Source organism: Cydia pomonella, chromosome 11 (assembly GCF_033807575.1).
Source record: "Cydia pomonella isolate Wapato2018A chromosome 11, ilCydPomo1, whole genome shotgun sequence".
NCBI classification, from domain to species: domain Eukaryota; kingdom Metazoa; phylum Arthropoda; class Insecta; order Lepidoptera; family Tortricidae; genus Cydia; species Cydia pomonella.
This window is the reverse complement of record NC_084713.1, coordinates 5678040-5703652: the sequence shown is the minus strand read 5'-3', so window position 1 is coordinate 5703652 and position 25613 is coordinate 5678040. Positions and strand designations below refer to the sequence as shown.

Below are 25613 nucleotides of genomic sequence, written 5' to 3'. Positions count from 1 at the left end.
TGAGCCAGCGTCCTCAACTGATCGCCTCCATGAGGTACAAGGCCGCTACGACCGTGTACTGCCAGTCGATTGCCAGTGGAAACCCTACTTGGACAGGTGGTTGTCCGGTCTACTGAGGGTGTTTCTGATCCATCGCCATTTCCTTTCAAGGCTTTGCTGGCCTATGGGTTTCCGGTCAGTCATTGTCAGTATTTATATGTGGGTAGATTAAGATGTAGGGTAGGTTGCAGCGGCATGCGAGAAAATAATAAATCAGTCTATACTCAGCTATGGTGGTTTCATTATACAATTCATAACACTTAACATGGCGCAGCCGGAAAAAAGACTTATATAATGTAAAATTATAGATAAAGTGTAAAAACTCTGTTCGGTTATAAGTAAACTTGTGTGTCGTTATTAATAAATAAGTATTGTGAAAGTGAGGATCGTTTATCGCCACAATGGAGTCAGTGCTGCATCCGCCATTACCGTTCAAATTTGAGAACAATTTAGTGAACGTTACATCGGGAAATTTATGCAAAGAATGGGATAAATGGAAAAAAGCCTTTTTAATTTATTACGAAGCTTGTGAAATCGCGAAAAAACCACAAAAGGTTCAAATTAACATTTTACTGCATATAATAGGTGATAAGTGCCGCGAGGTATATGACCAGTTTAGCGAAGAGTCAAAAACTGTAGATGAGTTGTTAAAGAAGTTAGACGAATTTTTTGAACCCAAAAAGAACCTCGCCGTAGAGAGACACAAATTCTTCACACGGAACCAGCAGGAGTTCGAATCTATTGAACAGTATGTCTTTGAATTAAATGTGATGGCGGCAAAGTGTGAGTTTAAAGATCTGTGCAGTGACCTCGTGAGGGATCGGTTAATATGCGGTATTCAGGAGACAAGCTTGCGGGAACGACTTCTACGAGAAAGTGACTTGACGCTGCAAAAAGCTATAGAAATATGTAGGCTAGCCGAAATATCCCGTGCTCAAGCTGGTCACATAAAGCAGGACAATGTGGAACATCATGTGCATGAAATCAAAACTAAGCAAAAAATAGCGATGGAACGTCAAGGTCAACCGAGCTGTTGTTATAGACAAGAACATGAGGATACAGAGGATAAGGCGGTGCATGCGGTCAGCGCGAACAATCGCGGGCGCCGCCGCCGTGGATCGTGGCGCGGAGGGCGCCCCGGACAGGCACACGCAGCTCCCGGGCACGACAACCTGCCAGCGGCGCGCGGCAATTGGCAGCGGTCGTCACAAACCAACAGGACTGGCGGCCATAGCTGTTCGAGATGTGGGTCTACACATAAAAGATTCCAGTGTCCAGCATTTGGTCAGCTGTGTGACAGGTGCCATGGACGAAATCACTACTCGAGAATGTGTCGCGTGTATGAAATAAGAGGGGAATCCACCGATGAGGTAAATAATAAATTTAATAATGATAATGAGTGGTCTGTAACTGTATCCATTAACAATAAGAATATTATGTTTGAACTGGACACGGGAGCTGAGGTAAATGTTTTGCCAGAAAGGTACTTAAAAATATTAGGAATAGATAGGCATTCCCTTAGTACAACCGCGGTAAAAATATATGGTTATTCACAAGACTTGATACCCATTGCGGGTAAATGTAATCTAAAAGTTGTGTATAAAAATAATACTTACATTTTGGAGTTTATTGTAGCTGAGCTCAAGTCAAGTCCAATAATTGGTAGATACTCTTGTAGAGAAATGTGCTTAGTACAAAGAGTCCATGAGCTGTCTATAGGTAGGTCAAATAACGCCACCTCTGTATTGGATGAGTACCCCGACGTTTTTGACGGTATGGGGTGTCTACCAGGAGAATACAAAATACAATTACAAGACCATGCTCAACCGGTTATTCATGCCCCTAGAAAATTGGCAATTGTGCTAGTAGAACAGGTTAAAAATAAATTGAAAGAAATGCAGGATCAAGGCATCATCGCAAAAGTTGAAGGACCCACCGACTGGGTAAATAGCATGACTGTTGTTAAAAAACCGAACGGAGACCTGCGAATATGCCTTGACCCGAAGGATTTAAATAAAGTAATTAAGCGAGAGCATTTTAAATTGCCCACTTTAGATGAAATAACTTCAAGTCTAGCGGGGGCAAAGTACTTTAGCACTCTTGATGCCAAGCAAGGTTTTTGGCAAGTTAAGTTGAGCCAAGCTAGTAGTGACCTTTGCACTTTTAATTCCGCCTTTGGTAGGTACAAATTCCTACGCATGCCGTATGGAATTTCCTCCGCGTCTGAAATCTTCCATAGGAAATTATATGAACATTTTGACGACATAGAAGGAGTAAAATTATTCATAGATGATCTGTTAATTTATGCCGATACTAAAGCATTACATGACATTAGACTAAGGAAAGTGTTACAAAGGTGTAGGGAAATAAATATAAAACTAAACAAAGAAAAGTGCAAAATAGGCTTATCAGAGATAAAATACTTGGGCCATAAGATTACGCAACACGGAGTGAGTCCCGATGACTCACGCACTAGTGCTATAATGAACATGCCTACTCCTGCGAGTGTCAAGGACTTGGAGAGGTTTCTCGGATTAATCACATATGTAGGCAACTTTATACCTAACCTCTCTGAAAAAACTTATGTATTACGCGAGTTATTAAAGAAAGACGTACACTGGCACTGGGAACCAAGGCATGATAATTGTTTTAATGCTTTAAAAAAATGCTTATGTAGTCCTCCAGTTCTGCAATATTATGATGTTAAAAAACCGGTGACGATTTCAGTAGACGCGAGTAAGAACGGACTAGGTGGATGCTTACTTCAAAATGGTTTACCCGTTTGTTATGTATCTAAATCTCTGACAAAAACAGAACAAGCCTACGCACAGATCGAAAAGGAATTATACGCCTGTGTTTTCGCTTGTGAAAAGTTTTATACATACATATATGGAAAAAATGATGTTACAATCGAAACTGATCATAAACCATTAGTAAGCATAATTAAAAAACCGTTAGTTAATACGCCCGCTCGATTACAGAGGATGTTGCTAAGATTACAGCCGTACACTTTTAATTTAATATACAAGCCTGGTAGATACTTATATATAGCCGATGCGTTATCTCGTGCGGTGCAGGCCGGCGCGGGCGGCGATGACAACACACGGGCGAGCGACCTCGACGTGCGCGCGCAGGTGTGCGCCATCTCGGCAAGCAACCCGCTCACTGATACGCACTTCTTACAAATACAAAAATGCACGCAAGATGATGCTGAATTGAAAGAGCTAACTAAAACTATAAAAAGAGGATGGCCAGATCACAAAAAGATGTTAGTGATACATTAAAACCCTATTATGCATATCAAAATGAATTATCAGTTGCTTATGGAATTGTTTGGAGGGGAGATCGTGTTGTCATACCTAAATGCATGCGATCAGAAATTATGAAACGCGCACATAGTAGCCACTTAGGAATAGAAAAATGTAAACTAAGAGCGCGCGATATCATGTTTTGGCCCCATATGAACTCACAGTTGCAAGATTACCTTTCGCATTGTCAAGCTTGTTTGACATTTAGAAAACAAAACGTCAAGCAAACATTAATGCAGCATGAACCTCCAAACAGAGCCTGGTTAAAATTAGGCATAGATATATTTCATTTTAATGGGAAATCTTATCTGATAGTAATTGACTACTATAGCAAATTTGTAGAAGTAGTCAAGGTCAAATCTATTTGTTCTGGTGTTGTCATTAAAAAATTAAAAGAAATATTTAGACGTCAAGGCATACCGGAAGTGATAATTTCGGATAATGGGCCTGAGTTTGCTTCATCTGAATTTAAAACATTTTCTAAAGAGTGGTTTTTCCAACATGTTACCTCCTCCCCCCACTACCACCAGTCAAATGGTCAGGTGGAGCGAGCAGTTCAAATCATCAAAAAAATGTTAAAGAAAACCACATTCAATCAATCTGATTTTAACATAGCTTTGTTAGAATATTTAAATACCCCGCTTGACAATAATTTGCCTTCACCTGCTGAACTATTGAATAACAGGAAACTGCGTAGTTTTTTACCATGTTCTCCAAGATTACTAGCTCCTAAAATCCCGCGAAATGTCGAACAGTACCTAAAACTGCGTCAAAGTAAACAAAAACATTATTACGATAAAGGTGCTAAGCACCTGCGAGAATTCCAAGTAGGTGATAAGGTTAAGGTAAGAATAAACAATGAATGGCAAAACGGAACTGTACATGGTATTGTAGGGCCGCGGTCATATCTTATAAAAATGATGTCTGGTAGAATTCTAAGACGTAATCGTAGACAGCTGATCGCTGACTCACCACAGCGCTCAGATCAACCTGCAATATGTACCTATGACGATATAAATATAACGGTGCCATGTGCGTCGCAGCCTACCATCAGCTCCCGGGGTCTTAGTCCTAACCGCGAGCAAATGAATTCCGCAAATAATACTAATTATTATGTTACTCGCTTTGGCAGGATGGTGAGACCTCCTGATCGGTGGACCTACCCTGTACCTGAACCTCGTCGCAACTAGATTAAGTACCTATTCAGATGGTAAACAATGAAAATTATGTTCGCATGATTAAGATGAAAAGAATAAAGTGTAGTCTTTGTGATTAAATTAGAAAACAGCGTAAATAAAAAAAAAGTTTAAATTAAATGTGATAAAAATAATAAGCACAATTATTCGTATATGATTTTATAAATGTGGAATGAATTTAAATTTAGATAGATACCTACACTTGCATGTGTAAGTTTATTTCTTATCTTGTATAAAAAAAAAAAAAAAAAAACAAAATATATACATATATAAATAAATACATGCATATAATTAATTTAATTAATGTATTATTCAAAGGAAGGAGATGGTATGAATAATGAAAATAATAATAGGAAAATACCTAAGTATATGTAATTTGCATGCTCTATAGTGTGTATATTCACTCTCACTCTTAAGTCTGTGTAATTGTTTTCTTTGTTTTTTCAAAGGGGAGTTGTCAGTATTTATATGTGGGTAGATTAAGATGTAGGGTAGGTTGCAGCGGCATGCGAGAAAATAATAAATCAGTCTATACTCAGCTATGGTGGTTTCATTATACAATTCATAACACTTAACAGTCATCTACTACAATCTGACGTTTGAGATGATATTGATGATTGATTGATTGGTAAAAAAATATACTTTAATTACACATCCATGCTCCATATATGGGTCACTAGGTACGCATTTGAATTAGTAGGTACAATATCTTTCTGAATGCTGCTAACTGTTTTAAGACCAAAATTCAAAAGAAGGGAATTTATTCCTCGCGTTGTCCCGGCTTTTTTTGCCACGTCTCATAGGAGCCTGGGTTCCGCTTGGCAACTAATCCCAACAGTTGGCGTAGGCACTGGTTTTTTACGAAAGTGACCTGCCATCTGACCTTCCAACCCAGAGGGTAAAACTAGGCCTTATTAGGATTAGTCCGGCTTCCTCACGATGTTTTCTTTCACCGGAAGCGACTGGTAAATATCAAATGATATTTCGTACACAAGTTCCGAAAAACTCATTGGTACGAGCCGGGGTTTGAACCCGCGGTTTCATGCAGTCGCACGCTCTTACCGCTAGGCCACCAGAGCTTACCGATTGCCCTACTTTTCCTTTTTTATTTACTGCCCCCCTTTAGATACCATTTCTTAAATTGTCTCCTTCTATATTTTCTTACATTTTTAATCATGGTTTTGAAACTGCACGGGTGGCTTTTGGATGGAAACTGTAGTAGCGTTCCTGCTGCAGCGTTGCTGGTGTAGAATTGAAGCAGGGGGAAATTGATGCACCTCATGTCAAATTCTTAGATAAATTGAGGTTAGGAAAACAATCGTTGTATATGAAAAGTGCCCATAAAAAACCCATAAATAATGGCGCCACCGCGCCACGATACATTGCGAGCGCACTTAAATATCGTCTTAAGTGTCGTATCGTTCGTGGTATAATATCAAATAATATTCATTCCATCAATAACGTCTAAGTTCATGTCATGTCCTTATGCTACCCTAGCGCCACCGGAGAGATTTCGAACTATTATTTACAGCTGCTAGCTAGCTAGCTAGGATACTTTAGCAACAGTTCCCCGATAAGAGATTGTCCGTAACGTGAGTAACGGATTAAACGTATTCAATTTTAATATAAGTTGATTTTATAATGAAATAACATTTAAAAATTACGACTAAAAACTAAAAGTAATTATTACAAGTAAAAATTTGACTAAAAAATTACACAAACAAACCGCTCCCCGCCGTCCCCGGTGCGTAGATGCCCATGATACCCGCAGCATTTCCACACTGGATTACCAAGGACAGACTTTGCACCAGGAACGACTCGGAGCTCCCCCACCCCCTTCTGGCTTCTGCCTGAGACGGCGGCCTAGTTCGCGTGTAAAATGCTTCACGTCACCTTCCCAGCTACCCACCGTTTCTACCGCGTAAGGGACGAATAAGTACCCTGAACATCATTTAACTGTAACAAAATTACTTTAGCTTTGATACCAGATATTAACAATATGCTGCAGTAGATATTTTAGTCAGCATATTTTTAAGCCACCCGAGACCCTTAATTGTGAAATTTAATATTGCGTGATAAATAGAACCACTTGTAAATAAAATCGATAGGAGCCTAAAGTCAGACCAAGGTAAGGATTAAGTAAACGTCATAATTTCTGACTGTTTCTGTTTAGCCCAATGGTTGACTGATAGAGCATGCCTCAAGGTGTCAAGTCCACCATTTGTACTCTTTTTTTTTACTTACTAATTTAAATACTAAATAAATTTAAATACTCTTTTATTTGTAAATTTTTGCAATAAATAAATAATAATTTCATAAAAGTTTGACGTTTAAAATAACACTTACGCAGTCTGTGCTATCAAAATCGCTGCCAACTTAGCTTGGTCCGACTCTATTCAACAATTTAGGTATGTGGAAGTATACCTGAACGCTTATTGATCTTCACATTGTTATTTTGACATCATTTTTAGTACACTTGACTTGTATTTCTCGGTATATCTGCATTGGGGCACGGCAGTGCCCCCGCCAAGACGAGCCAAGCATAACGCAAGGGTAACCTACCTTTAATTTTAACCTACCTTTTCTCGTAGCACCACACATTTTGACTAAGGTGTAGACTTTGTGAAGTTAGAGCTTGTAGAGTTAGAAGCTTGGCTCTACATGAGATCTGGTAAAATGTTGACAGTGCGAGCCTTATGGTCTCATCTTGGCAATATTACTCGTGGGATAAATACTACACTTATCTATATTATCAGGTATCCCGAGTGCCAGGTATCAGGCCGCGTAACCAACGTGCAAATCGCTTACGCTCCGTAGCGATCGAAATGCAACTGTCACTGTCGCACGAATATGGAAGAGTGCAAGCAAATGCAATGAATATATGTAATTCATATATATGTATTTCCTATACTATATATTTCATGCATAATTACTAAATAATATTTAATGATGGATGCTACTCGAACTCTGGTTTCAACAGATACTTATGTAGCTACCGCTTGAAAACTAACTTGCTCGGGGCTTGTCTTTTATTGAGAGGGAGCGAATTCCAGAGAAGCAAAGGAGTTAGACATAAACCCAGCGCGGTGAGTAGGAATTGTGAGTTTGAGTACACAAGATAAACACAGCTCCCATCCGGGACTAGGGGTGTCAGACAGGAACTATTTTTTTAGATATCCAGGAGCAGAAGGCTCAGACAAGATTGAAAATAAGGAACAAAAAATATTCGAAGGGATCTAAGCCGGCGGTAAAAGGAAACACGATCGTATTTACGTAAGCCAAAGATAAATCGTATGCCGTTGTTGAGGACACGTTCTAGTTTATTGAGTGGCATTTGTTGTACACACATCACTATAATCAACGCTTGTACTAGCATTTTGTTTGTAGTCTCTGGGAGAAAATTCTTAAATTGATACAAAGTTCTTAGTGTACCTGAAACTTTCCGACTTATATTTTGCTAGCTGGCTGCTCCAGGAAAGGGTATAATCAAGAATTAATCCTGTATTCTTAGACTTAGTGCACACGGGAATGACAAACTCATCAAACAGGATTAGTGCGATAGTAAAACTGCAGACTAAGCTGAGAGAATGGTACTGGCTACCCAGATTAACACAAATACCAAAGCAGACTATTCAGCGATGAGATCTAGATCAGCGTTTAGCAATGATATGGCGGTGTTAATATCGTACATCATCAGTGCACTTGAACATATAGCTGCAGGTCGTATCGTACCGCCAGTATCGTGTTCTGAATCAGAACTTCTGATAATGAAAAGAAGAAAAAAATATATGACGGGAATTTTTTTGAACTTTGTATGGCGGGTTGGCCGACTTGAACAACCTGCTCCATTCATGTTGTTGTTGTTGTTGGCCTAAAGCACCCCAGAGGTGCAAAGGGCCTTCACAAGCTCGCGCCACGCCTTCCTATCTTCAGCTCGCCTTCTGGCCTCGCTCCAGCTCATGCTCCATCCATAGAAAATAATTTTTTTTTCGTGTACAATTTTTTCTACTTTTTCTTAATCACAACACGATAACAAGAATGCCCTCATAGGGGTTCCCTTTTCTTGTTACACCCTTTAGTGTAGATGTGTAGGTACCTGTACCTGTGGTTGCCTGTGGGACTGAATCTGCGGTCTTTCTAATTTGTTATGATTTATTTCGGAAAGTTACAGATACAATATAATAAACTATGCAAAGTTCGCTTGTAAACTACAATGAATTCCCTTGAAAGTTACAACACGGAACCTGCTATTGTTTTATATAATATAGGCAGGAACAAATTATTTTCGCGTAGTGATTCTAAATTTATATTAAATAGCTTCGTCTGCGTGGAATGATGATGACGATGATTGATAAAAACTATCTTATGCCCTTCTTCGTGTCTCAAACTATCTCCGTACAAAATCTCGTCTAAATCAGTTCAACAGTTTATGCATGAGGAGGTAACAAACAGACAGAGCTAGTTTTACATTTATAATATTAGTAATAATCAGTTTTACAATGCAGCATGTACAACTATTTAGCGCTTCTTTCTAGATAAAAATTTTGCTAGTAGTGATGGTGAGAGAAAGCATAAAAAGGTCAAATACGGCGTTGTCTGAACAAACGATTTCCTTTAGGAGAATAAATCTTTCTGTCCCTAAAATGTATTTAGGAAGTGGATCCACCAGATTTTTGATGCAGGTTGGGGTTTTTCAGCGTCGGCGACTTCTGAGGTTAATAATTGTTTAAGTTTTGGTTCTAATTCTAAGTCAAATTGGGTGTTATTTTTAACTAAATCAAAGATGTACACGTAGATTACATCTAAATCAGTTTATTTAGTGAAAAATTTAGGGATAAAAGGGACTCTAACTATCTATTTACCAAATATCATCAAAAACGGTTCAGCGGTACATTTTCACACGCTTAAGGGACGATTTTTGGGTTCAAATCCTGGTAAGGGCATTTATTTGTGTGATGAGCACGAATATTTGTTCCTGAGTCATGAGTGTTTTCTATGTATTCAAGTATTTATAAATATTAATATATAATATATATCGTACCCACAACACAAGCTTTGTGCCCTGAGCTTACTGTGGCACTTAGTCAATTTGTGTAATAATGTCCTAAAATATTTCTTGATTTATTTTTTAAAACTATCTCATGTTTTTCTTCGTGACTCAAAATATATCTATACCAAATTTTATCTAAACTGGTTCAGCGATTTTAGCGTGAATAGGAATTAAACCAAAGTTTTTTTTTCCATATTTTATTTGTTTTTACTTCGGAATGGTGTCAAAATGATACCATAATGAATTCGGCATCCCCGATTTATACGAAAATGATACCAAACTTGGCTTAGTACCTAGCTAAATGATATAGATATCAAGATAAAGTTGAGAGCGCCCCCTCTAAAAATTTGCTCCACTTCTTAAATCCATCCTTGGGTTCTAAAGGCCAATCCTACCAAAGAAAATATATTCGTTCACGCAATGCCGTATTTTGTGAGGTGCACCTTCGACTATAGATTTAAAATTATAAGTGATTGCCCTATCCCATTTTGTACGAGTATATGTAGGTATTTTCGTTTCGGTAAGTTTAACGGCATCAAGGAAAACTCTAATTTCAGAGTAAGTTTGTATGAATACCTGGTAGGTTTAATCATAAAAGTCATGTACGTAAATAAAAACCAAAATAAAAGATATATATTTATTTTATTTACACAATAATACCTTTGTTTATTTACGCACATAGATTACAGTTAAGAAAATAAAAACTTAAGGATACTTAAAACTAAATTAAGTCACATGAATTATCTTCTGAGGTTGGCTGTCAGTAGGGTGACCCTCTCGGGCCAGCCATTTTTAGTTTGGCTAAAAATCCAATTATTAAAAAATTGAAATCAAAATTCAACTCAACGTCTGGTACTTAGATGACGGAACCCGAGGAGGCGACGTGAATACTGTGCTCTCTGATTTGTATTTTAAGCAGTTTCGAAAATATTGGTTTGGAACTGAATTTCAGCAAATGCATACTCTTTATTCAAAAAATCTTCTTGTACTTTGACCGACTTAAAATCCAAATGTCATTAAAAACATAACTTGTAAAAAAAAAACAAGTCTTGCAACTTTCTTCTACCCTAAAAAGTTGTGAGATCCATGTAATACCAAGTAGTCAAAAATAGCCTGAACTGCTATGAGAAGAGGATGGTGCCGTGCCGCTTTTTTGCTCAACTTGGCGGGGGCACTACCGTGCTCCAGATTTGAGGGTCTGGCTCCTAATATAAAATTAGTAGACAAGGATTCTCTTTGCTTTATGGGTTCTCCTATATTTAAAGATTCTTTTACCAGTTATATTCCTAACTCTATATCTAAAATGATTAGTCACACGAATCGTTTACTCAAAATTAGCCGAGGTTTAGGAATTCGCAAAATTTCCAGTGTGGCTTCCTCAGCCTTTTTGGCATGCACTCATAGCATGTCTGACCTGGTCTCATAGGAAATATCTTAAGGCCTTTGCCAACAAAGTGAGAGATTGCAGTATTTGAGGATGCTAAAAATGCTTTTAAAATTGATAGCCCGGGCAAACAATTTCCAGAAAACCCAAAATCACAAAGGAGTTATATTTCATTTCCTGATTTTGCCATAGCGCATCGCGAGTTTGATCAATTTTGGCCATCTCGGATGGCAATAGGGCAGGCAGCTTTCGAGAAATGTTCGTAATGCAGTGCAGTCTTCAGTTTCCTGCCAGCTAGGACATTTCTGAAAATGAAAAAAATGTTTTAGTCAATATTACGTATCGTAAAATATATGTAAAAAATCTCACATGTTTTTGCAGCTTGTTATAATCTCACTTTTTTTTTGTTACATATTGAGTAACATTTATCAAAATGACACCACTGTTTTAATCCGTCCATGGATTTATGAGTATTAACGTAATCGTTAAATAAACACCGCGCATAAGTGTCATTCTAGCTCCGAATCCGTCGTTTCTAGCGCATAATTAGCGCTATCTCTGTCAGCGGTACATTCAATTCCTTTACATCTGGTTTTTGATTCAACCCTACTGGTTTTTAAAGACGTTCCACCTACGTTTCACGTAAGAAAAAAAACATTGTTAATAATAATTCTGTGATATCCGGAACCCTTGGAGCGCGAGTCCGACTCGCACTTAGTCGGTTCTATTGGGAATGTGTTTGAACTACTTGCAAAAAAAACTGTAAATTCCTCAATAGATTAAGTGAAAAATCTCAACATTCCCATAGCAAAATGCGAGCATTATAAAAGGTGAATTTAATTAGAAAATGAATGTCGCAATTTCCCCGCAGAAATGAACCAGGATTTGGGCTATAATTATTTACAAAAAAAACACAACTTCTGTTAATGCAGATTATCATTAATCAAGACTTGTTCATACAAGTGTTGTCTAAAAATGTTATGAATTATAAAAAGCAAGAGATAAATAAAAAATCTTACAGACAAGAAATTAGAGGTGATGCAGAACATGAGTTTGCTCGCGTCACACATCTCTTTGGGTCCAAACATAGGGATGTTGCCAAGACAGCTGCAAAGATAGAAAAGTAGGTAATTCATCAATAACATCATAAAAAAAGTATATTTATGTACGGGGTTTATATCTGCATTCGTTTTGAAAACTGGAAGCAGTTATATGTAAAAGTGACAAAGTTATATGGCACCTAACTACAAAATCAGAAACTCTTCATACTTCGGCAGCAAATTTGCCACAACCTTTGTATTATGATTAATCTAACAGTGGTCAAACAATCTGCAAAATAGCAAGTGATTAGCTACCATTGACATGAAGTCAATCTATAATCGTTCTTTATTAAAAAAAAAAGTTAAATGCTTTTTTGTTGAAAAAATGTTACTACTCTGTGGAGGAATATTTTAGTAAAATAATAGAAATAGAAATAGAAATAGAAATAGAAATATTTATTTGCTTAATGTAATAAATTATAGATTAATGTAATAAATATGTGTCTTTATAAATAAATATGTGTCATATAAATAATTGACTTAATTATGTTTAAAATTTAGATTTTCCTCTTAATTAAATTTAGTCTCAATGTATATTTTTCATGACATTAGTATTTTCTATTTATTCATTATTATTTCTTAATGATTTGTTTTTGGGTTTAATCTTTTATAAGATTTGTTTGCGTAACTATAAGAATATTTATATGTAAATTAAATTGTAACACAATGTAAATTGTTATTGAATAAAATATGACTATGACTATCACATACGCTATTGCAACTCTTATCAAGGCATATTGATACAGTAGAAAGTGCCGGGTTACCCCACAATTATCGAGTGTGGAATAAAAGGAGGAAAACCTCTATGTATGAAAAGTGTCCATCGAAAAACATTAAATAGACGGCGCCACAATACACCGAAATAAAATGTCATAGACCTAGTATTTATATAGATGTGCTATACGCGTGCGCCCTTGAGGGACAGAACATACGCAATGCGAAAAAATTAAAAACAAGTTTTTACATTGCTGACAACATCATACCACAAACAACCTACGTAATTTGGTTGGGTTATTTGTTGCCCCTCCCCCATTTTATCTCTATATTATTATACTAATGTAATCCATGAGCCTACCTAACGCCACCGGAGAGATTAAGAACTATTATTTAAAGCTGAAAGCTGGTCACTTTTGCAATAGTTCTGCCATAAGAGATTTTCCTCCTTTTAATTCCACTCTCGATACCCACAATAGTGCTATGGAAAATTGCGTCGCTGCGCAGTTGCGCCAACGTTGTGCCGAGCACTTAGGGCCACCCCACACTAGCGTGTCCCAAACGTCAGCGTCTATGGCTGCTGCTCGTGCTCGACGCAACCTTGTCGCAACTGCGCAGCGACGCCATTTTCCATAGCGCTGACTAGACGTCGACGCTTAAATGACGCTAGTGTGGGGTGGAATGGACCATAGAGTTGACTAGATGATGATGCTCGGGAGACGCTAGTGGGGGATGATCCGTATAGTTTAGTAGATATTTGCCACTTTCAAGTTGCATTCTTTCTTTATGATCTATTATTAACTGCGAGTCTAGAGGAAACTGTTTTAAGATCATTGATATAGTTCTCGTCAAGGAGGTGCTACCTTTTCTAACTATTCCGGATGAAGAATAATCGAAATTTTATCCTCAATCAAGCTCGAAATGGTTCGTGTAACGGTGGCTGCGTCACCAGTAGCTTTTTCTTTGAACTTGGCTGGACACGCTGCCGCGTGTCTAGATTGGAACTCTTCCTCAATCAAAAGTTATGGTAATTATAACCTTCTGTCCAACTATGGACATGTTGAGATATCCATGTGATGTCTATTGGAGACGTTACTTTTTGGCTATCGAATTGAGTTACTGAGCCTCTTATATGCATTTTTGAACGTTAAGTCGATGATTCTCAAAAATATACTGTCTTTGTATTTCTTCTGACGAAAAAGTAGTCACTCTGAAATTACATTATAATAAAAGTATAAAAAAAGGAATCACCCACTTATCTTTAGCAGCATTAACTGCGGGCATATACTCCTTCCTCTTCGCTACCCACTCGTCCAGGTACTGTTTGACGGATTCTACGTCAATCTTATTGTTGTCGAACAGCAAATCGTTGTTCCGGAGATAGCAAGTTTCTTTTGCACACTATGGAATAAAACTGAGATTAGGCCTAGCAATTTAGAATTGACTAATAGGTAAAACGGTTTCCTAGCCTGGTCGGTAGTGTCCCATCCTCCGAAGGAAGATAGCCTGGGTTCGAATAACTATCAAGGCATTTTTTTCTCCAGTCCGTAACACACATTTCTTTACTTCAGTCAGTCTCATGCTTGAACCTAAAGGCGCACCGCTCTTGGATGCGTCTGGCCTTCAGCCGTAAGGAAGAACTATTTTGTTTATGTATATTTTTTGTTATAATTTTAAATCAGTATATTTTCGGAGATAAAGTGGGGGATTTGTAATTTTTTGTCTATTTTCTTGAATAACTTCTGAATCGTTTATCCTAAAATTATTAAAAAAAAAATATTGAGATTCTCATAGTGAGCCCTTTCATTTGATACACCATATAGTTTGCAAAACTTTGTTTTTTAATTTTCTCACTTACCCAAAAGTGGCCCCTATATTTAAATATTATTTGTTGACGTTACATGTCCGTCTTTGGGTCACTGATATACGTATGTATAAAAGTAGTCCAGTAGTTTTGTAACAAATAGGTTGTGACAGACGGATGGACGGACGGACAGACAGATGCACGAGGGTTCCTATAAGGGTTCCGTTTTGTCCTTTTGAGGTAAGCAAGGGTAAAAGTAAAACGACTAAATTTGCCAGTTTTCTGGACAAAAAGTTGAGTTGAGTTGAAAATGTTTATAAGATCGATTTTGTGTTGGAGTGTAATTCGGCTATATTTCCGAAAGTTATAAAGTTAGACAAAAGACAGTAGTGTCAAAAGGACACGGAATCATGGCCAAGTATCCAGTCTCAAAAGCTGTAATAGTTTTGCGTGCAGTGTCCCGGAGAGGCATATGGCGCTGTTGTTTCCAGCTGTTCAACCTTATGTATTAATGTTTGTTATGTTTTAGTTATTTTGATGATGACATTGACATATTAGATACATAGTAGTTATGTATTCTGTAGAACTAGTTTTAAGATTGTTAGCTTAACAGTCTCTTGACGTGAAACATGTATTTCATACAATTTTTTATTTATTTTTTATTCTTTGACATTTGGAGAACCTTTACACCTCCAAATATTATTGATGTCATTATTATTGTGTATTATTATCTTTCTCAGACCGTGGCGACCTTATACATCTCCAAACTTAATGTATTAACCGTGGAGACTATACGTCTCTGTCATATTGTACTTGACTTGACTTGGTACATACTAGTTATGTATTCTGTAGCATTAGTTTATGAGACTGCTTGCTTAACAGTCCAGACCAGACGCGATTTATTTATTTAGTATAAATTTTATTTAACACTTGGAGAGACTTTACACTTCCAAATCTTATTAGTATTAGTACCTACTCTGACATTGGGGACCTTTTACATCTCCAGATTTAATGTATTTTTAACCATAGAGACTATACATCTCTATTGTATTGTAGTAATTATTTATTTTAAGATTATTATAATGTAATGTTTACTCAGGTATTGGCTGTTGTATTTATAAATGTTGTTATGTATTTTTTATGTCACTATATGATGTTACTATAAATGTTGTATTGACTTGTAAAAGAGCCCTTGAGGCCTACTTGCAGAATTTTTTTTTGAATTTTGAATTTTGAATGCAGATAAGCTCGCGGCGCATCGTACTGTATTAGTTTTTATATCTTGTTCCTCGCGTTGTCCCGGCATTTTACCACGGCTCATGGGAGCCTGGGGTCCGCCTGACAATTAATCCCAAGATTTGGCGTACTAGTTTTATGAAAGCGACTGCCATCTGACCTTCCAACCCAGAGGGTAAACTAGGCCTGGTTGGGATCAGTCCGGTTTCCTCACGATGTTTTCCTTCACCGAAAAGCGACTGGTAAATATCAAATGATATTTCATACATAAGTTCCGAAAATCTCATTGGTACGAGCCGGGTTTGAACCCGCGACCTCCGTATTGCAAGTCGCACGCTCTTACCGCTAGGCCACCAGCGCTTCTAGTATTAGTTTCTATATGTGAGATAAGATAATAATGAAATTACATTACAAACTGAAATAATTCAGCTTTGATAATGGTTTCCACACATGCAGTAGCCATGTACGCAATGCGACGCCGGATAAGATAAACGTACTTATACTTTTAATTCACAGTTTACTGTAATCGCATCGATTTAATTGGGTACTTGACACATGTTAATATTATAACAAAATTTAGCTAAATGAATAGAAAATGGGCCATTAATTATAAAAAAATGGCAGTTAAAAAGACATTTTTTTATAATAGATTAAAAAAAATACAAGGTTTCAAAGGCTCACAAATTTTAATTTTTTACTTTAAAATATAAAGAAGAAAATTATACCATTCGATTCCTTAAATGTTATCGAAAAATAAATTGTATGACAACTAAATACATACACGCAATATTTCACGGTCAAAATAGCAATTTTCGGTCGTATAGACGCTGTATATATACTGTGTTTTTTAAGTCCCTGAATTTCAAGGCTGCATTCGTGAACTTAAATTAAGTAACTTACTCAAAAAACTGGTTACAACAACGCTTTTAATTACTTTTTAGGAATAAAAAATATATTAAAAAAATTAAAAAAATAACTATGCCTCTCAGATTTCTTTAATGTCCTTCGCCATACCCCAAAGTTAACGGAGTAAAAAAAAAAAACACTCGGTATATTTACCTCAGGTGATCCACGAGTGATGGGTCCTTTCGGCTTTTCTTCTTCTTCTTCTTCTTCTGCCCCCATGCATCCTTCATAGGTTTCCGGATAGAAAAGATCTGGAATATTGCAGCATTCTTTGGGCTCTTTCTGAAACTTACGTACAATGTCATCAGAAATAAGATAAAAAAAGGAAATAATTTAAATGCAACGTTGAAAGAATAAAGTGCCACAAAATTGCCTCATCTCAGCATGTTGCTGACGACTCCCAGCGCTGATTTAACTGATGAGACCATTATGTTCCTGTACGATTGTACGTACGTCCGACAGTAGCAAATAGGAGTACTCGTAGAAAATAAAACCTAAAGTAGCTTCGAGCAATTATTTCACAAAACCGATGGTGCCAAAAATACAGGGGTGCGGGGGACGCGGTGAGCGAGTCCTGTGGCGTAATTGGGCCGTTCAAAGTCACGTGGGCGTCAGACAAAAATGTCTGCCGGCCGCTAGTGATGTGACGCGTTGAATAAGTAGATTGTCATAGATGATGGTAAGTACCTAAGACAATGGAGGAATTATATGCAAGTAGGTGACTTTTAGATGCTATTTTGATTTCTTATTCGCGATGAATATTTTTATGCAGGGTGACTTGTGTGTCTATGTTAATGACAATAGGTGTTACATTAACTCAGTTGTTAAAATTAGCCTTCTTTGTGCTTCGTAAGTTTCCAAATACATCAATAATAATAAAATATACAAATTGATAAAAAAGGGCGGTTACACTATCACTGGATATCACTAATCTAAGCTAAAATTTTCTTTAACAAGTGACAACACACATTTTAACAATATACTTTTTCTTAATACATATGTATCAGCCAACCCAACATCTATTCACCCATTCACCTAAACACCTGGTCCTTCACCCAAGCACTTCGCACTTTAAAGCTTTGCCTCACTCAAAAATCAAATTATGCGATACTGGGGTGAAAAATATGTTACAGACGTTTTTCTCGCAACCTGTATGATTTTCAAAAATCTGTAAAAGTTTCTCCTGATTCACTTTCGTATAGCAGCACAAGATCCCACCAAACCCACGTTTATGAAACATCCTTTATGAATAAATGGTATTTTTTTTATTATATATAAAATATTACATTTTACTAACACACATTATATAAACACAATTTTTCACTAAAAAACTTTTTCACTACACATGCTATTTATTGACAATAACAATATACATAATGGATATATACAGATGATTACTATAATAGCTTATATCTAAAATAGGCCCTTGAGGCAAAAACTTTTATATTTAATTATTTGGCTGAACGGAACCATCATTGCCACGTTGGCTGTCGTAAGCAGAAAAAATAAAAAATAAAACCAGCAATTTCCTTCAAAATGATTCATCTGAAATTGCACCCGTATGTTTTTGTATGAAATGGGTAATTGACATTAATTTTTGCAATGTGTTTACCACCGCAATATACATATAAATTAGTTTGAATTGATAATATAATTTAGTTTCAAGAGACAATTGTAGGTGTAAACAATTGTGAATGTATAATTCTCATGTAAGTAACCAATATTTGTCTTAGGTATTGTGATTCATTCGCAAATGAAATTTTAATTTCGTTTGGATTATCAATAGTCAACAAACACATTCTATGGACATCGCTAGTTTGCACTTAGGAATGTCACGTAACGGAAGGCAAGAAAGTAGCTATACGGATGCAGTGCGATAGAAAGAGACTTTCCTACAAGACGTCGAGTTTAGAGAGCTGCTTCATTTAATTTTAAGCTTAATTTTATTTTTTTTTAACCGGGCAAGTGCGAGTCGGACTCGCGCACGAAGGGATCCGTACCATTATTTATAAAAAGGGCAAAAAAATTATGTTTGTTGTATGGGAGCCCCCCTTAAACATTTATTTTATTCTGTTTTTAGTATTTGTTGTTATAGCGGCAACAGAAATACATCATCTGTGAAAATTTCAACTGTAGTGATAGCTAGATCACGGTTCTTGAGATACAGCCTGGTGACAGACGGACGGATGGACGGACAGACATAACGAATCCATATGGGTTCCGTTTTTTGCCATTTGGCTACGGAACCCTAAAAAGCGAAAATAAAACAATAAAATGAATTTGGCACAAATGGTGTGGTGTTGATATAACGTTAAGTACTCAATAGTACCTACTTTGTTCAACGAGGGGGGTAATTGAAATTTTGCAAACGAGGTCTTTACTTGCACGACAGCCGCATGAAGGCTGGAGTGCATTAAAGATTCGAGTTTGCAATGTTTTTCAAACACTTGCGAAGAAAAAAACTAAATTTTAATCGAAACAATTCTTATATACGGTCACGTTTCAACATATGTCCGCCATATTGTGATTTTTTGACAGGTTAGGCATTGAAGGCACAGACCTATCCGGCATTCAACCACGATTGAAAATTCTGCAAAAATATTTAAGATGGCTATTAAATTAATCATTTTTTTTTATAGACATTAAAAATTAAAACTCATTTATGCTTACTTGGTTCATATAAATTATTGACAAAAAAACCTATCCTTTTGTATACCTGCATGAAATAAGATCTTTTTCGAGCAAGTGTGATGAAAAATAAATAATATTAGGGTGATTAAAGCATGTGAAGTTTTTATGGGGCCCACCCGCTCTAAACACCTGTATCGTTATGTGTAATGGGAAAGTTTCATCTATTAACATTAAATTATAAAAAAAATATTTTTACCATATCAAATAAGAGTGTATTACTATTTTTTTTAGAATACATAAGGTTTATGTTTACTTTCTAAATTAGAATCGTAGTTTTGTTATCTGTATGTCACGTGACCGCAAACGCCAACCACCATCTTTTTCTCATGAGTGATGTCACTAGCAGACAAGTACACAATTTGTATTAAAAAAAAATGTACTTCATATTTAACGTATCTTTGTGACTGCCCTGTTATTATGACGTCACCAGGTAACAAAGAACGGCGGCGGCCTTTTTGGCGCGAACGTCATCGTTTGAATTTTAAACAATTTTTTCTTTGCATATACCACCACCATGCCATGACATCATGCCATGCGTGCACGCGCAGCATCCCTGGTGCATTGGGTGCGTGGCAGTCCCAACAGCATCATATGAATGATAGCGGATAGGATTGACTGTCCCTACTTGTCGCACTGTGAGGGATTGCATTCCCCCATCAGTGTTGTCTTACTTTAAATTTAAATTTACTGTGCCTATTAACCACTTACCCCCTAATTCATAAAACTTTACGGACCTGATTTAGTTAAATTATGTTTTATCCCTTTCTTACAAATACATAAGTCAAAATGATAGATAAAGACAAACGATTCATAGCTAATTCAGGACAGTAATGCGTTTATGAATAACGCCATTATAGTATGTAAGTTCTAGTAATAAAAATATGTATCCATGTGTTACATGAAATAAAACTATTCATTCATTCATTAATTCGTGGCAAGGTTTTTTCCTGAAATAAAAATACTAGTTGGCTAGAATCAGACCAAGATAAGTTGGCAGCGATTTTGACAACCCAGAGAGTTTAAGTGTTATTTTGAACGTCAAACTTCTATGAAATCATGACGTTTTCTTAACACTTGCACAGGCTAGGCTGGGCTTTCAAAATCTTTGCCACCTTAGTTTAATCTGATGCCGACCCTCACCTCGAACTGCACCTTCGTTGAGTGACAACCTTTCTCACCGGAAGGAACACAACACTATGAGTAGGGTCTAGTGTTATTTGGCTGCGGTTTTCTGTAAGATGGAGGTACTTCCGCAGTTGGGCCCTGCTCTACCACACAGAGCGAGATGACATTCACAGTGCCCATACTCTTTTTGGGCGTAGTTTAAGGACATACCCGGGTCTTTAAGGCAATTTGTATAGGCTACATAGGAAGATAGGTACCACGGATTCAATGAGCTTATTTCTTACCTCTGGCAGTTGTTTGCATAGTGGCGACATCAATTGTGAAGCAAAAGATTTAAGTGCTGCTTCATCGTCATCTTGAGCAAAAATAACCTGAAATAGTGTTAAAATCAGAATGTTATGCGCTAGACAAAACCAATAGTTATTTGTTTTACGAGGGGGCAAAGTTGTTGTTTAATCGTTCGCTAATATTGATACCCGAGCAAGTAAAAGATTCCTAATTTGAACCGCGAGTAGCGACTGGTTCGTAAAGTGGAATATTGAGCGTTGCGAGGGTTTTGAGGAACTAGGGTTAAATAAACTTTGCCTCCAAGTGAAATTCAAATTTTTTCACCACACCAACGCGAGGAAAATACTATGAAATACCAAAAAAAACAAACCAAATGAAATCATCACTTAAAAGTCAATTCTACCAGCTAACATAAGGAAACAACTCAAAATTTGCATCTGATTACTTTGCCCCTCATGTGTATAAAATGCAACTTTCTCATTAGTTCTTGAACAGTCAAGAGAGCCTTTACCAGTTGGTGTAGTGAAAACTGAAATTTCATCTCCGATAATTAAACCTTTGGGTAAAAGGAAAATATAATAAGTACTTAAAACTTTGAATGAGTTTTGCCGATATACATATAAGTCAACAGACCGAAGACAGATTAGACGACCAGTCAATCTGGCCTAGTGGGTAGTGACCCTGCCTATGAAGCCGAAAGTCCTGGGTTCGAATCCCGGTAACACAGATATATTTGTTCCTGAGTCATGGATTTTTCTATGCTTCTGCTTCTAAAAGTGTGTATTTATCTATATAAAAATAAATATATCGCCGCCGAGTACCCATAGTACCTACAAGCTTTGCTCAGTTTGGGACTAGTTTAATCTGTGTAAGATGTCCCGCTAATATTTATTATTTATTAAATACTTTTATAAACTTTAAAATAATATAAACATACAAACACAAAAAATATATACACATATATTTATATACATACATATAATTTAATTTAATTAATATTTTAATTTTATTTTTTGTAATTTATATGAAAATATTTTAATTGTTTGTTGTTTTGTGTTTTTGTATAGGTATATGGATCTTATCCGAAATAAATGCTTTTAATTTTTTTAATTTTATTTTATATATAAGATAAGGTAGATTTATAAGATATACATACATACATACATATCTTATATAAAGGCAAGTTAAGGCAGCGTTAAATAATGTAATTTCAAAAGATTTGAAGAGTTCTCCTACATATAATAAGTATACGGAAGCTCACTAAAAATGGTATATTGACCTACCATGACCTATCTCTATCGCTCGCACATAATTATTTTACTGTCCCGCTCGCACAGTGACATTGACTGCCGGCATATTGGGCGAGACTGTAATATAATTACGCACGGGCGATAGAGGGAGCTAAAATGTCGGGTTAACGTACGAAATTCTTCGTGCTTACAGTCCAAGAGGGAAGTATTTATACCACGTGATCGTCAATACAAAAAGATACAACGTTTTCCTCTTCAAAATATTTTCCATTCTTCATGATTTTTAACATGTTATTGACACAATGAAAGACTAGGTTTATAGGTTTTCCTTTGTTTCAAAATTTGCAAAACAAAAAAAAATATTAAAAAAAAGCGAAACCTATAAACCTAGAATATATTATGCTGAAGCGATCGACATCAAAATCAAAGTGATTTGTTAAGATTTAGTTAGTCGAAAACGATATACTTATCCCGAAATGACATATTGTTCTTTTTGTAATATTTTTATCTCTATATGACATTTTAACAACAATTTTAAATTTTTAGGCTTAGAAGGTAGTTTTTAGGGATTTTTAGTTAGGTTTAGTTTTAGTTGTCTTATCATAATTTTATATATAATGTAAATTGTATTTTGAGACTTGGCGTATTTTAAAGTCATACAATAAAATTTTAAATTAATATTTAAGGTTTGACATTTTTGTTTGTAATATTTTCATATTTATTTGACATTTTTATGACAATTCCAAATTAATATTAAGTTGGTTCTTATAATGATTGACATATTTTTCTTTGTACATGACGATCCTTATTGGGAGACACAATTAATTTTAATTTTATTATTTTTCATTTATAATGTAATGTTTGACGATCATGATGAGAAGATCAACATACTTTTGAGGAATGTAGCAAATTTATAGTGTAATTTTCATCGTAAATAAAATAAATCTAAATCTAAATCTAAATTAAATGTCATAGAAAAAATACCGTTATTTCGCTAAGATCGAAAAGCTATTCTTCCCTCTTAACTCTATACTTTAGTAAGAATTGAAATTTCTATGAGATCAGCAAAGTCCTTTTTATACACTATAAACATAATTATGCATTTGTTAAAAAATAAATAACTTTATTCGTGAATTCATAAGAAAATAAATACATTTAAATAAACTTAATTAAATTAAAACTAAACTTAAAGCAAGTCACAAATACCAAATCCTAGTTAAAAAACCCGTCCCAAGTTATGTATTAATTAAACCAATACTTACTTTTAAAAGCACCACTAAAAATAATAATTGCATTGTACTTTCCATTATAATTTTTTCCTTTTTTTAACTTAACAACTAAAACTAAATTAAATTGTATTAGTTGCTATATTTTTAGTCTCTCAATGACTAAAGTAAGAATATAGTGCAGAACAATGAATGAAGTCATTATAAACCGTTCGTATTGTTCTGAATTTAAGGGGGATTCTCCACAACCAAATTGTGCGTTCCGTTTTTTTAACTAGCAAACTCTAATTTTGATTGAAACTGGAGCAGAATTATATACTGCGATATTGGAGCGGGAAAGAAAAAGGAAATAGAAAGAAGTCTAACTAGAGATCACAATAGTTTGGCGCGAGTGACTGAACAGTACACCGTTTGTTGGTAACTATGGAGGGTAGAGGTAAGGAGAACAATCTCTTATGGGAAAACGGAGTGCTTACAGCGAAAACCGAAATTCGCAAATTGCGGGATCTTTCTTTTTTACTCCAATGAGGCGTAATTAGAATGACCGAAAAAAATGTCCACAATTTGCGAATTTCGATTTTCGCGGTTATAACCCTGTTGCCAAAGTGTCCAGCTGGCAGGTCCGGTGGCGCTAGGGTAGCACGTGAACGTGAATGACGTGAACTTAGACATTATTGACGGAGTGAAGTGCGCTGTCAGTAATTTGATTTTTATTATCAAATCAAAATTTTGTTCGCCATGTATTGTGGCGCGACCTATTTAAGGTTTTTTGATGGACACGATGGATTTTCATACTCATAAATTGTTCTCCTTGCCTCTACCCTCCATAGTTGGCAACGTCAAAAATTGCAATGTTGAGCAAGAGTTTTGATATACAGAAATTTATAGTAGCCAATAAAAACTTTTATGACGTTGTGATTAAACTTTTTTTTCATAGCGGGAAATTGTGTATTGAGTAATATTCAAAACTGCGAGCGATATTTATGGAGAAGGGATAACCTTCAGTGATATGTACCAGTGTTAGATAGGAGTGTCATTTAGGGTAGGTAGGTGGCTCAAAATTATTTTCATTGTTTCTTACCTCTCTGTGTACCGCTTTTGGTGTTTTTTTTATATACTACGTCGGTGGCAATCAAGCATACGGCCCGCCTGATGGTAAGCAGTCTCCGCAGCCTATGTGCGCCTGCAACTCCAAAGGAAAAGCAATGTCAATAACACTGATGACAGCGTACATTAAAGATATGTTTGATTTATATGAAAAATAGGAAGTCTAAAGAAAGTGTCATCGTTTAAGGAGTATAATTTATTTTAAAATTATTTGCTTGTGTTACAGGCCACATCCAGTAGATAATACTGAAAGTTCCTAGAAAAGGGTTAATTACTTATATATTTAGACTAGAGGTATCATTAAAACAAAAATAAGCATGTAATATATTTTATGTTTTTTTTTTTGAGGGAAGTAAGTACCTATAATACGACTCGCGAAAGTTTTTGTGTGATAAAAGTGTCCCCTTAAGAGATTGTTTAGGAAACACGGTAGCGTAAAAGTACTAGGATCTAATGACTAACACAAGCATTGCATTGCTGTATCATGTACATGTTCAGTTCCTTCCTATATTTTGTCTCAACCATAAATGTTTTGTAACCGACTTCTAAAGAAGAGGTTAAATCAATAAAAAAAGAAAATATATAACATAATCAAGTTTCAACCTACCTACCTACTAAATTAATAATCATTAACACTTTTTTAATAATTTACCGTTACCAGTTGATTATCTTTCGTGTAATTAATTCAAAATGAAATAACACTCAAGTTATCGTAAGTAAGGTAAGCTAAAAAAAACATGACTGAACGTATCAGTATACAAATATACACCGCTTGAAATGGTTATAAATGGAAATACAATACAATACAAATCCTCTTAATTGCACAACCTCAGAAAAAATATACGTGGAAACACATATAATACACGAAGATAGAGGTAAACAACAGGTGGCCTTATCGCTACAGAGCGATCTCTTCCAGACAACCTTTAGGTAGTGGAGAAATGAAACTTAATTTAACTAATTAGGAGATGCAAAAAAACTAAATTAAAACTAAATAGCAGTAGCGAAAATAACTTTAAAATTTAAGTCTAATTATATACCTACATATATACATATATAAAATACTATATAATTCTTGCCAAAAGTGATAACCAGTAACACGTAAATACTATGAGAAAAAGCGATGTTTAATAAAACTGATGGCTGGCTGGCTGGCTTGATGTCACCAAACAGTCGTTGTGATGTTTCT

General features: G+C 35.9%; 2 protein-coding genes across 5 annotated transcripts; one reads left to right on the top strand and one right to left on the bottom strand.

Annotated features, from left to right (window-relative positions):
* Positions 1–352: 352 nt before the first annotated feature.
* LOC133523115 (uncharacterized) lies at positions 353–4537 on the top strand. The gene is made up of 4 exons (XM_061858625.1): positions 353–1522; positions 1886–2057; positions 3117–3307; positions 4480–4537. Exons 1-4 carry the CDS (start codon positions 441–443, stop codon positions 4535–4537), a joined length of 1503 nt encoding a protein of 500 aa, XP_061714609.1. The 5' UTR covers positions 353–440.
* Positions 4538–10216: 5679 nt separating this feature from the next.
* LOC133522687 (uncharacterized) lies at positions 10217–24487 on the bottom strand. Of its 4 annotated transcripts, XM_061858093.1 has the most exons (7): positions 24113–24131; positions 23354–23434; positions 20838–20924; positions 16891–17025; positions 14047–14192; positions 11997–12084; positions 10217–11282 (listed from the first exon to the last, which is right to left on the bottom strand). In XM_061858093.1, the coding sequence occupies exons 2-7, from the start codon at positions 23396–23398 to the stop codon at positions 11148–11150; spliced, it is 636 nt and encodes a 211-aa protein (XP_061714077.1). In that variant the 5' UTR covers positions 23399–23434; positions 24113–24131; the 3' UTR covers positions 10217–11147. The 4 variants fall into 4 exon arrangements, with proteins under 4 accessions (XP_061714077.1, XP_061714079.1, XP_061714076.1 ...); XM_061858095.1 differs by lacking the exons at positions 23354–23434; positions 24113–24131 and adding an exon at positions 24399–24487; XM_061858092.1 differs by lacking the exon at positions 24113–24131 and having other exon boundaries at positions 23354–24019.
* Positions 24488–25613: the final 1126 nt, after the last annotated feature.

Bases quoted from the DNA above. Each gene is read 5' to 3' on its own strand.
- LOC133523115 (XM_061858625.1), top strand. From the start codon at position 441: ATGGAGTCAGTGCTGCATCCGCCATTACCGTTCAAATTTGAGAACAAT. The intron at 2,058-3,116 runs GTAATTAAGCGA...CGTGCGGTGCAG, and splicing joins ACCCGAAGGATTTAAATAAA to GCCGGCGCGGGCGGCGATGA. The intron at 3,308-4,479 runs GTTAGTGATACA...TCGCTTTGGCAG, and splicing joins TGGCCAGATCACAAAAAGAT to GATGGTGAGACCTCCTGATC.
- LOC133522687 (XM_061858093.1), bottom strand. From the start codon at position 23,398: ATGGAAAGTACAATGCAATTATTATTTTTAGTGGTGCTTTTAAAA. The intron at 20,925-23,353 runs GTAAGTATTGGT...ACACTATTTCAG, and splicing joins TTTTAGTGGTGCTTTTAAAA to GTTATTTTTGCTCAAGATGA. The intron at 14,193-16,890 runs GTAAATATACCG...TTTATTCCATAG, and splicing joins TCACTCGTGGATCACCTGAG to TGTGCAAAAGAAACTTGCTA.